At 58.0% G+C, this 12332-nt stretch overlaps 3 protein-coding genes across 3 annotated transcripts; all 3 read left to right on the forward strand.

Moving 5' to 3' along the window:
* Nucleotides 1–738: 738 nt before the first annotated feature.
* On the forward strand, nt 739–2967 carry JKF63_05497 (uncharacterized protein; the record flags this gene model as incomplete). Its single annotated transcript, XM_067901455.1, has 1 exon — nt 739–2967. The coding sequence occupies one exon, from the start codon at nt 739–741 to the stop codon at nt 2965–2967; it is 2229 nt and encodes a 742-aa protein (XP_067758130.1).
* A 1563-nt stretch (nt 2968–4530) lies between these two features.
* On the forward strand, nt 4531–8607 carry JKF63_05498 (uncharacterized protein; the record flags this gene model as incomplete). Its single annotated transcript, XM_067901456.1, has 1 exon — nt 4531–8607. One exon carries the CDS (start codon nt 4531–4533, stop codon nt 8605–8607), a length of 4077 nt encoding a protein of 1358 aa, XP_067758131.1.
* Nucleotides 8608–9729: 1122 nt separating this feature from the next.
* Nucleotides 9730–11343, forward strand: JKF63_05499 (uncharacterized protein; the record flags this gene model as incomplete). Its single annotated transcript, XM_067901457.1, has 1 exon — nt 9730–11343. One exon carries the CDS (start codon nt 9730–9732, stop codon nt 11341–11343), a length of 1614 nt encoding a protein of 537 aa, XP_067758132.1.
* Between the last annotated feature and the right edge of the window lie 989 nt (nt 11344–12332).

The following is a 12332-nucleotide window of genomic DNA, read 5'->3' on the forward strand; positions in this document are numbered from 1 at the left end:
TGCTGAGTTTGCAAGCCAAGGAAAGAATGGGGGGGGGGGGGGTTTGTGTACTGTCGTTGCGTTTTTTTGTCCCCCTCCCCTCCCTCCCCCCCTCCCTCCCCCCTCCCTCTGCCCCATCCTCCACACACAAACACAGACATGCGTAGGAGGAGGGAAAAGGGTGGTGGTGGAGGTGTTCCAGTGCGTTGTATACATTGGCATTTCACATACAAATAAATACATACGCGGGTACCCATGTGTGTCTATATAGATGATATGGACGTGTGATATCCTTGCATATGTGGATAAGCGTGTCTGCAGTACTCCCACGTACACTCATGCGTGGAGGTACTGCCGCGCTTGCTGACGTGTTCCCACTGGTAGGACTTTCACAGATGGGAAGCACAAACAAACAAACACACACAAACAGTGATGCTGATTGGCTACAACCACGGTCGCACACATTTGCGCGCGCGCGCGCGCGCGTGTGTGTGTGTATGTGTGTATGTGTGCGTCTGTGCCACACCAAAAAATATGGGACGGAGAGGGGGGGAGGGGGGGGAGGAGGGATGGCGGCGTGCACACGCGCCTGCTGATGCGCGTCCTGTTCTCCATCATATCTTTTCACTGTTTATTTGTTCCTCTCTTGTTTTCTCCCACCCTCCACCTCAACGTTCATCGACACATGAAACGTCGACACTCGCAGACAACTGTCATGCATAAAATCTCAGCCACCTCAACAGTTGACCCAAGTATCGGATGCTTTCGTCCGCAACGCATCAGCTGCGTGCCCTGCGTGTCATGCAGCACACAAAACGGGCAGTAGTGGAGGAACACATGACGGCATATGACGCTGCGAAGCACGCATACGAAATGGCTCAGCGGCAGGAGGCGGAGCTTCGAGCTAATTTGCACGCCGCGGAGGCCCGCACGGCGCAACTGCGGCTGCACTTCGACGCCGCGGAGGCCGAGTTGCGCAACGCAACAACTCATCTCAGTCACACTCAGCTTCTTTGTCATTCGTTAGAGAGTCGCATCGCAGAGCACGTCAGGTGCCAACGCTCCGCCGTGCTGCTGGCGGCGCTGCCATCATCGTCCATCTCGCCGCCATCACGGCCGCAGCCACTGTGCCTCATGGATCCGTATAGTCTTTTTCACACAGCCATGGGTGAAGCATACACGTACGATCTTGTCGAGCTCGGGCGCCGTGCAGCGTCGTGCCATCCAGCGGGAATGTACACCGGTGAAGGGGGCGATAATCTTTCTGAGATAGGTGGCAGGGAGGGCTCAGCGGATGTGGAGACCGATCGTGGCACCCACGAGGGTCATGCTCCTGACACAGCAGCAGATGACCCCCCCAATAGCCCAACTATCGAGTCTCTGCTGACCGATGCCGTCCAGGACGTGTTGCGTGGTTATCATTATACATTCTTCTGCACGTCGGTGCATGGCTGCTCTTTGTGCAGCTCCCAAGGTAGTCCGACGAGAGGAGTATGTTTAGCCGCGATGTCGTCAATCAAGAGTGCAGCAGATGGAGTGTGCGGGCACCCGTCCAGGCATCACTCGTCCCTTCACCCAGGGGACTTGTGTCTGCGCCTACTTCAACTTCTTCAGCGTGAAGCGTTGCGCAGTAGCACTCGCGCGCTCAACGTCACTCTCGCTGCAGGCAGCGTAGGTAGAGATGAAGCAGCACGCACGCCGAGAGGAGAATTCACAACAATGGCAGGGTCAGCCGCAGCATCACCTCGCGGCGCTGCAGAGTATGGCTGGACGGATCTGCTGCATCCGATAGCTGCGCGGCACCAACAGGAGACTGTTGCCATGGAGGCAGCACCGTTGGACGAGCGCTTTGAGAGGGAGCTGCCGTCGATGTCATTGGACCCTAGTAGTATGCGGCGAAGGAGCGTCAGCAGCATCGGAGCTGTTTCTTCACTCGACGGCGGCAGTATGCCTAGTGGTGTCAACTGTGGAAGGCAGTTGTCAAGGCCTTCTCTGGGGTCAACCGACGAGCGTGCGATGGCGATGCACGTACCCACCCTTGAAGGAGTGCCTTTAGGCTCCATTGAAGATGCCGCTTTCTGGCTTCAGGAGGCCGGTCTTCTCGCAGCGGTCGACACATTCAACTGCCGCCTGAACACAGCAGCGCTCAAATCTTCTACTCCCCCTTCAAGTGGAAATCTTGGCTCAAAAGCGACGACTTCTGTTGTCGTGGTCCTCGTGGGCGTGGATACGCAGGACGCCACGGGCAAACTACACAAAAGCCTGTTTCGAATCGTCGGCGATAGTCACTTCGATCCAGAAGGCTTTGACGGCTCCCGCGTGTTGCGCAAGGGCGGCAGTCGGGGCAGAAGCGTAGATGCCGCGGCGTGCTGCGCACCTTCGACGTTCAGTCTGTACATGTCTCACGTCTTGGGGGCTCTTGCGCGCACCGCCGCCTCAAATTCAAGCGGTTCCGCAGACTTGGAGCTCAGCACCGCACAGCTGAGAAATAACCATCCCCGTGCCTCAGCCGCCAGTTTTCTGACGGAGATGTTGGTGCTACAAAGAGCGGAGATCGCCCCTCTCTCTGTCCAAGAGGTACGCACTGTCGCGCACAGAATGTCTTTGCGATACCCAGAAGGCACGTGTGCATTCTCAAGGGCATCTGACAACTATGCTTCCATGCCTCCTCCCCACATCCGCGCCGCTTGGTCTCTGTGGGCGACGCTGCTGCGATCGGTGTTCGGAGGCAATAGCAAGGCACTGTGGATCCATTGCACGAGTACGGGCGACTCTTGTAGCAACGCTGAGGACAGGGGCAGCGACATAGATGCTCATGACGCCGCGAAAGCCGCCTCTTTCCTTGGCGGCTGTCATTCTTCGCGGGTTCAACGGAATGATACAGCCGCTCTTCGTCTCAGCGCGCTTTTTTGTCGACTAGTGCGTCATGACGCCGTCGCCTCTGAGATGTCACCCGACTTGGCGCGGTTTACGCGCATCCGTGCGTGAGGTGATGGCCCGCTCAAAAGAACAGCAACAACAAAAAAGGGGGATTCACGTCACATCTGCCGCAGTAAATCCCCTCTCGTAATGGGCGGGAACAGTCGCAGCCACATCCATGACGTTGCGCACCGTGGCCTCTGATGTTTGTCGCTGTGTTGCACGACAGCTGCGCAGTCTTTCTATTGGCTCCCTTGTTCCCTCCCCTCTCCACCACCACCACCACCACCACCCACCCTCCTCGCTGCTGGAGTGGGCGTGGCTCTCATCTCGTTTTTGCTGCGTGTAACCCCCCCGCGTTTGCGAGTGTTGCCGTTTTCTTTCATCTAAACTACCACTGCATAGATGCCCGCTCTTGTAAGTCTCCATTTGTTTTCTACGAACAAACTAACAAAAGCGATAGACGCCACGCATCGGAAGAGGATCATCGTGATGTGGGTGTGTCAACAGGTGAGCACCCACCTTTTCGTGATGAGAGGGGACGGGAGGGGGGAGGGGATTGGCGGGAAAGGCGAGTGTGCCTTTTTTTTTCAGCCCAGCGAGTCAAATGGAGTGCAGGAGTGCACACCTTACCCACTTGACCAGCCTCTCTCTCTCCCCCGGCTCAGTTTGCAGCACAGGAGGCTGTCGTATTGAAGTCGACGGCTGCGATTACACAATGTTTTTCGACTTTCCGCCTCACCGACAACCCCTCCCAGGGGAAGGGCCGACTTTAACCCTCCTATTTTTTTTCTCTCCTCAATCTCTACCGACTCGGGCTTGCCCTCCCCCCTCCCCCGTGGAAACAATCGCTTTTTCCAAAGGTACGCTGCTCATTTGTCAGGGTTGTGACCAGCAGCAGCTGCAGCCCCCTCTTCCACTTTTTTTTCTTACTTTCCGTTTCTGTCGCGAACAACCACGACTGTCACCTTCTTCACGCGGTGTAGCGGTTCGTGGCGCTGTCATACAGCCGCATACGCGCACCCGCACTCGTACAAAGCAGGTGGCGCGTCCGTGTGCCTGCATTGAGGTCGCTCGTTCTCCAGCATTTCCACACTCTTCTCTCCCACGAGGCGGAGGGGGGAGGGGCAGGCAGGCAGGCAGCATGGGAGGGAGGAGGAGGACCCCTCGGTCATTCATTCCATCATCAATTGTATTCTCTCTCTTAATATCTGCTCACTGATCCACGGAAGAGAACGGGTGTGCGAGGCTACGCAAGAGAAAAGGAGAGGCAGCGCACTGTCCTTGGAGACCCTTCCTCTGTAACACACACACACACGATTATAGACGTCAGTGAGGCGACATACTGCCTCTCCGAGGTTCAGTTGCTGGGGCTGATAGGGCAGGAGAGAGCAGAGGAGGGAGTGCCGTTGGAGCCGGGGGACGGCTGTCGTTGTGGCAGCTTCAAAGGTGACAACTATTCCGAGCGTGTTCTTCTCGCTGTTTTTTTTTTTGCCACCCCTTTTGTTGGCTGTTGGGCTACGTCACTGCGGGTCTGCATTGGGCATCGATTGGGGAAGCCACTGCATACTTCGCGTTACCCCCTCCCCCCCCTCTCCCCCTCCACCCATCATAACCCCCCTTTTCATTCGTATGAGTCATGGGCGACGCATGCTGGAGGCGCAGGCGCAGAAGGAGCGTAGGTCTGGTACCTGTGATGATGGTCGCATAGATGACGGACACCTACGCAACAACACTCGTGCTTTAAATGACGACGGGACGCCGGTGCGCCCCTCACGCGGTAGCGCGCGTCCAAGCGTTGGCGACCGTGGTGAGGATGACAGACACGAAGATCCTTTGCTTCTCTCCCCACTCCCTCGTCCAAACGTGCTGCTTAGATTCTCGCGCTCTGTCGATGGTAGTAGCAGCGTAGGCAGCGCTACCACTGGAGCGGGAAGTGTGCGCGGGGATGTACGTGCGGAGATCCCTCATCACCAACCGCGCATCAGCGGTATCGGACTTTATGGCGCTGCACCCCTCGTTAGTGGCCCTGTGGCTGTATCGCGTCGACGACACTCATCGGAGGTGACGGACGGCACGCGTGTCAGCGCCGCTCGGCACATGGACGTGGACGGCGAGGAGCGTTATGGTGATGGGATCGACAGAGGGACGCGCGCTACTGTCGCGGAGGCGATGACGAGAAGTTCGACGGGGAGAAGCACAGGAGACACTCGCAACAACTCACGTGCCGGCGTTAACTCGGGCCAACAGCGCGGGTCTCCCGAGGTTCGTAGCCGCAGCCGCGCCGGCAGTGGCGGCAACTCCGCTGCGGGGTGCCTGCGCTATCCGGCGTCGCGAGTGAACGTTTCTGCTCCTGTCGAGACCTCGTCAGGAATATCACTTTGCGCTTCCAATTGTTTGGCCCGCGGCCGCACTGAGAGTCGCTCGCCGCCTTTGGTGACGTCAGGACGAGCGACTTCGTGTGTTTCGCAATTGCACCCGTCTCGTGCGGCGCCACTGCCGCCGGCTCCGATTACTGCTGCCCTTTGCCGCTCAAGCGACGCCGGATATGAAGCAGCTCCCGATCCACGAACCACCACAGCCGCCGGAATGGCACACTCTGCTCATCGGCCGCCGTCGCAAAGACGTGAGCCATCGATGTCGACGGCGGGGAGCTCAGGCCTGACTTCAGCGATGGCATCCACGGCAAAAGCTTCACTGATAACAATGTCCATGCCCATGCCACCGGCGTCTCCTCCGCTACGAGCCGGGGTGTCACCCCGTATGCTTCCGCTGCACCCCACCAGGGTGGATGCCAGCAATGCATCAGTGTTTGTCTCTCGTGCGGCCAGCGCGAATACAGTCACCACAACGGTGGTTACGACTCCTTCATCTTCACAGGCGCCACTGCCACTTCAGGCCGGCTCGCAAGTGTCACCCTGTGAGCTTCAGCAGCACCAGCAGCCACTGTACTCGATACCGTCAACGCCGCCGGCAACACCGCCTTCATCTTGTCATGTTGCCAGCGTGCCCTCTCGTTCAGTGCGACGCCATGACATGAGCGATTTGGCTGGAGATGCAGTCGAGGAGGACTGTGGCGGATCTGGAGCGGCGCTACACAGTCTCCCCCGATCGTCTCCCCCCCCTCTTCCCCAGAAAGGCGAGTCCGCCAGGGTCGCGGCTGGACCCGATTGGCGGTCCCCGCTATCCTCGCCCCAAGCCACTAGCGCTGAGGCACCCGTCCGGCCATACCTCCCGGACCTCTCTGAGGCGACAGGGCCATTCGACGAGTTCGACATGACTCCTTTGACGAAGAGCCTCGATCGTCGACATTACCCCTTTATGGCCGACTTTAGCGGCTTCCACAATACCGGCAACGATTGCTACGGCTGCAGCTTGTTGACCATGTTGCTGCGTAGTTCAGTGTTCCGTCGCGCGTTGCTGGCCTCGCCGCTCGTGTTCGCGGTGCGGCGCTACGAGGCACTCTTGACGGGTCGGACGGAGCGGCGTGTACTGTGGTCTAGCGGGTACACGGACGCTGCAGAGGACGCGGGTACGAGGACGACAGCGAGCGGGCGGAAGCGCACTCGAGGCCCCGTTCGGCCTACCGAGGACATTGATAACGGTGTACAGTCGGAGGGGGTTTCTGTAGCTGCTGCCTGTGGTCGGTCAGACACCGCGCCAAAAGTCCAAGCCGAACCCCCGGCGTCATCGCACTACGTGTGGCGCCCTACTGCAGCTGTCCAGCACACGCTCAACGTTCTCGACACTTTCTCTCTGGTCGAGCTGGAGGACGCGCTGGACGTGGATCTGGAGACACAGCGCGTTCCCGCTACGCTGCACAGTGCCCTCGCCGCACTGGCACGGGCGCAGCGCTGGCGTGAGCACATGACAACCCTCGTGAACACTCCCCGTACACAGTCATCGGAGCGGCAGCGTATTCTGGAAACGAGGATCTACCACGACAATGACCGCGACTTTGACGGTCAGGTGTACACGTATGGCATTCGCCTCAACGCCATCGCAAAATTGTTTGATGGCGAATTCTTTTTGGGTGACCAGGAGGATGCACATGAGCTGTTTGTGTCGGTGATAGCAAAGTTGGAGATGGAGGCGCTCAGGTTCCAGCAACGATGCAACGAGATATTGGAGCATCGCACCACTGCCAGCTCAACAGTGGGGAGCGACAAAGGGGAGGAAGGGAATGATGAGGTACAGTCGGAGGACAGGAGCAGCAACGGCGGAAAAGGGGTGGACGTCGCCGAGACACCTCTGTCGCATACGGCTTACACACACCGCGCCTCCTTTATGGGTCCGCCGGACGTGGTGGCTTCACCTGCTTGTGCTGGTGCTGCTAGCAGTCGGACACAGCATCGTCTCTCTGTTTCCCAGGCGTCAGCGGAGGTGTGGATCAACCCACTTGTACAAACGAGCCTCCTCAACATCATTCGTTGTCGGGCTGGCGAGTGCCACCACGAAATCATCACCGATGAAATCTGTGTGAACCTTTCCGTGAACATCCCAGAGGTGCCCTTGACATCGCCACCGCCAGCGTTGCCTCTGCCGGCGGCGCCGTCGTGCTTCCCCGAGTTACCGCCACCGCTTCCCTCGCCACCCATGTTTTCCCTCCCATCGATTCCCACCGCGGCGGCTGTTGAAACCTCGCTTCCAGTTGTTGATGGATGTGATGGTGGCCGGTGCCGCTCTCTTGCAGATCTTCTGCATGACTCCATGGCGTACGAAGAGCTGAACGAGTACCGATGCGATAGTTGCGGCTCCAGGACATCGCAGTTCCAAGGCGGCTGCTTCTACTCGTGTCCGCCACCACTACTGGTGCTGCAGCTGAAGCGGTTCGCGACGCAGTTCCTGAACGGCACCGTCATCATCCATAAGAATAGTAGTCGCGTTGCAGTGGAGGATACGCTGATGATCCACGCGCTGCCCAGTGCAGCAGAGTTGCGTGCCTGGCAGCGGCGACCAAAGCCGGATCATTGCCGCATTCCAGATTGCGTGGTGCCCACAGAGGCCACCGAGACGGAGCAGGGCACGCGGGTGGAGCACTGCGCTGCACCCACGAATGTGACCAAGACGGCATCGTCTGCATGTGTGAGGGACGCATTTTGCTCCTCCTACTACGATTCCGATGAAAAACGGTTTTCTGCAGCCCTGCGAGAGGCCTACGATGTGAGCGGAGGCGATGGGGCCGCAGGGCAGCATGGGGTGCAGGACATGCATGACTATAGAAAGCACGACCACTCGGCCACAACCCTTTCCTCAGCGACTCCCTCCTCTTCGCTTGTGTGGGCAATTCGGTGCGTTTATCGTCTACGGAGTTGTGTCCTGCACCTTGGCCCAAGCCTTCACTACGGCCACTACGTGTCTGATTTTGCTGTCGACGGCGAAGAGAGTTGCGAGGATAAGCCGAATGCCGGTGAGCGTGGCACCATAGAGAGGAAGGAGGAGGAGGAGGAGGAGAATAACAAGAACAATAGAGGGATCCAATCTCAAACGCCGTTGCCTTCTCCCCAAACCACGCGACGACGCTGGCGCCGCGCGAACGATGAACGGGTCGAGGTGCTCAGCGAGAAGGTGGTGCAGACTCACCGCGAGGGCTCTTCCGACACGTACCTCCTCTTGTACGAGAAGATCGCAGAGGAGTATGTGCGATGCCCTGCCGAGGCGGTATTGCCGATGCGCGTCTACTCCAGTGGTAAAGGCGGCGATGTGTAAAACGGACGAGCGGAGTCGTCACCACAGCAGCGAGAGCAGCTGAAGTAGTGCCTCGTCCGTGGTGGTCGGGGGCGGGGGTTCGCGGCACCCCCCCCCCCAAAGCCGATTGCCACGTGGTATGAGTAGTGATGTGCAGTGTATGTCGGTGGAGGGGGAGGGGGGGGGGGAAAGAGAGAGGAGATGCTGTATTCCCTTGTCGTCTCCGGTTGCCGTAACACCCCCTCCTCATGATCGCGGGCCAGCCGGCGTACCCAAAGACAGGCACTGGCAGACACCACTGTTGCTGGGCCCTTTCTCCGCTCCGTATTCTAGGCCTTCTCTCTTTCACTTGTATTTCCAGTGCATCTTTAACTTTATAGTGCGAGTCACTACAGGAAGGTACTCAAGCGAGCCGACAAGACCAGGTGCAAGGATCGATGCTGCCCATTTCGTTACATTGTGTGTGTGTGTGTGTGTAACTCACAACGTCCCTCGATCGCGAATTCTTGAACACTGCCGACGCATTTCAATGAATTCACCCAGGGTGCGCCTTTTCGGTATCCGCTCAAGTGTTTGTTTTTGGTTGCACGCATCCATGTTCAGGTCTTCTTTTCATCTCTCTCTCTCTCTGTCCCTCCCAATGCTTTTAAGCTCTCTGCACCGGTCATCACCACCATCGCTTCCTCCTCCTCTGCTGCTGCTCTCTCGGCATCGCGATACATTACGTTGCCCCCCCCCCCCTTCTTCCCTCTTCTCCGTCCTCCGGGGGCAGATACAAGCAACCTAGCCCAGGACGTGCTGGGCTCTCTCCCGAATTTTTTTTAGTGTATCGTCTTGTTTTCGTCTCTTTGACAGGAGAGGTGGTTGCGAGGCAAGTGTCTGCTCCGTTTCTCTTTCTCCAAGTCCCTTTTTCTTTTTTTTCGCCGTCTGTCTGCCCCGCATTGGCGGTCTGTTGTGTACTCCATTAGAGGGGGGATATGCTCGGCCTCCATGCGAGTAGGCAGACCTACCTGCCTTGAGCACCTTTTCGGTCAGTCGGTTGGATCTCTCCCCCCCTCCCCCCCTCCCTCCCCCTCCCCCCCCCTCCAGCGCCCGCTACTGCCACGGCGTCACATCTAAAGGATTTCGGCACCCCTTCCAGTCATGTACGGTTACGCGCGTACGGCCACTGTAGTGGTGGTGCACCTCGCCTTCACATGTGTACTGCTGGGCTACATTGCAGATACGGCCATGCCTTTTTATGTGCACCGCAAACATAGTAATTACCCCCCTGGCGTCAACGACGCCTCCTCTTTCACGACAGCGGTGCACAGGTGGGATCGCTGGCCGCTATTCCTCGTGTCGAACAAAGAGGCCTATGCTGCACAGCTCGCCCAGCATCATCACGCGACGTCGGCTTCCGATGTTGTGGCTCTCAACGCTCGTGTGGTGTGGCGCAGCAGCGTGTTCCATTTGACACTCGCCGTCATTACCTATGTGTTGTTGACATACTGCATTACGGCCCCTTATGGCCGCCATGCCGGCTTCACTGGCGGTCGACTTCGCCTCCCCTCGCGCGTCAGCTGGATGCTCCAGGAGAGCCCAACCATCTTTCAAGTGCTGTACCACGTCTTGCTGGAGTACCCACGCGTTATGGGTCACAGTCCGTCGCTGTCATCGCCGTGGTTTTCCTTCTCCGCCAACCTCCGCGCTGCTGGGGTGGCGGACACCAATCCCTCAATGGGCGTATGTCAGTCTTACTGGGGCTGTGTGCGGGTGGCATGCACACAGCAGCACCTCGGACTACTCCTCTTTGTGATTCATTACATCCACCGCAGCTGGTTCTATCCACTCTCGATCCCGGCCAGCGCACATCGCGTGCCGCTTCTTGTGACGTCCACCGCGACCCTGTATTGTCTTTTCAATGGCCGTCTACAGGTCCTGGCGAGCGCAGGGGCGGCGGTCGACGTTTGTGCGACTGGCGCGACAGCTCAGTCTCCAGCATGCAGCGCTGCACACGTACCCTCGATGAGCTTTCTGCGGTGCTGGCGCCAGCGTTATGAGCTGGAGTCTCCCAGGGCTTCCTCCCTTGAAGCCATCGCTGTTGATGTTGGCTGGTGTCTCCTTTTGGGCTTCTACGTGGTTGGTGTCTGTGGGGGATTAGCGCTGTTTTTTTTTGGAGCAAGGGTGAACATGCAGTCGGACTACTACCTGGTAGGGCTTCGCGGCGATGGCAAGAAGAAGAGCAACGACGACGTCAAGGAGCCAGTGGCGAGTAGTAGTGAAGCGAGGCTCGTCGGAGGTGCACCACTTCCGTCATGGACCAAGTTTTCTGGGATCGTCAAGAATCACACCAGCGGGTCCGGCTATCGCATTCCCGTCGGTGGCTGGTTTGACTCGGTCAGCTGCGCAAACTTTTTCGGCGAGCTCATTGAGTGGACTGGCTACGCCATGGTCGTCACGGCGACGTCTGCTACCTGCGATGGAAATTGCCGCTCTGTGACAACGGCCCTCGATGAGGAAGTACTGCGGTCACTCTCGTCGTCGTCGTCTTTTTGGTCGCTCATGAACGTGATGATGTGGATACGTCTCACCGCGCGCGTGTTTTTCAGCGCGGCCGCGTCGCGCTCGGCTGCTCTGGCAGCGTTCAGCTTCCTTGTTTACGTGTTCAGCAACTTGGCCCCTCGCGCTGCGGCGCATCATGCTTGGTACGCCAAGACGTTCGGCGAGCGCTACACAAAGCTCCGCCGCAAGGCACTTCTACCAGGTGTGTACTAGACAGATGAGTCCAGTATCTACATCTGTGGTTGTAGCGGTGTTCTCTCTCCCTCTATCTGAAGAGCACACAGGATGGCGCGAGGACGATGCGCGCGCGACTCTCTCTCTCTCTCACCATAGCCGCACATGCACACATACAGGCACACACCCACGGACATACGGCCCACATTCCAGTCACCCTGCTCGTCTTTTTTGGCCCTGCCAATTGAGTGTATCTATTCTTCCTCAAAAGGTGGAACGGCGGGAGGAGAGAGAGTGTGTGTGTGTGTGGGTGTGTGTGCATATCTGTCAAAGCTGGTTGCCACAGCCTCACTTGAGTTTACTTGATCCCCCGGCTGCCCTCTCTCTCTTCATTCCCACGCCCCTCCACCATGGTCCCCAGCTCGAGGCTACCATGCTTTGGGTAGTGGTTCTGCAACTGCTGATCTCCTCGCGGCGATTTGGAAGAGGACCGATTACGTGTTGTCCATCCCCCCCCCCCCTGGATATGGTTGTTTCGGTTATGTCGCTAGCCCAGTCTGGGTTTCATCTGTTACCTAGCCCGTAGGCCTCTTCTGCTGCCTCCGCTTCGCTAGTTCTTCGAGGCCGTGCATCCATCGAATGCCTCTCTATGTCCTCGCTCCCTCCATGGTTTTTTTTTTTTTTTGTTCACAGCTGCAGAGGGGTGGTCATGCGGGGTCGTGCCCTATCGGTTTCTCTCTCCGTCTCTCTTCCACACACACAAACACACACACACACACACACACGCTGAGCGACACAGAGCTGTGTGCTGTTTATTTTGCAGTTGCACCCACTACACTCGCGTGCTCTTGTTCGGTATACGCAAGTTGAATCCCTCCCCGTCTTTCCTTCTTCCCCTCTCTCTTTTCTTCTTCTTTCCTTCGCTCATTTATTCTTTTCGGCTTTCCAATCATCAAGGTCCGGGGTGTGCATCGCCGCTGCAACAGCCCTCTCACTCCTTCTTCCTCCCTTCTCTATTCTCATCCATC

This window comes from Porcisia hertigi, chromosome 17 (assembly GCF_017918235.1).
Source record: "Porcisia hertigi strain C119 chromosome 17, whole genome shotgun sequence".
Lineage (NCBI taxonomy): Eukaryota > Euglenozoa > Kinetoplastea > Trypanosomatida > Trypanosomatidae > Porcisia > Porcisia hertigi.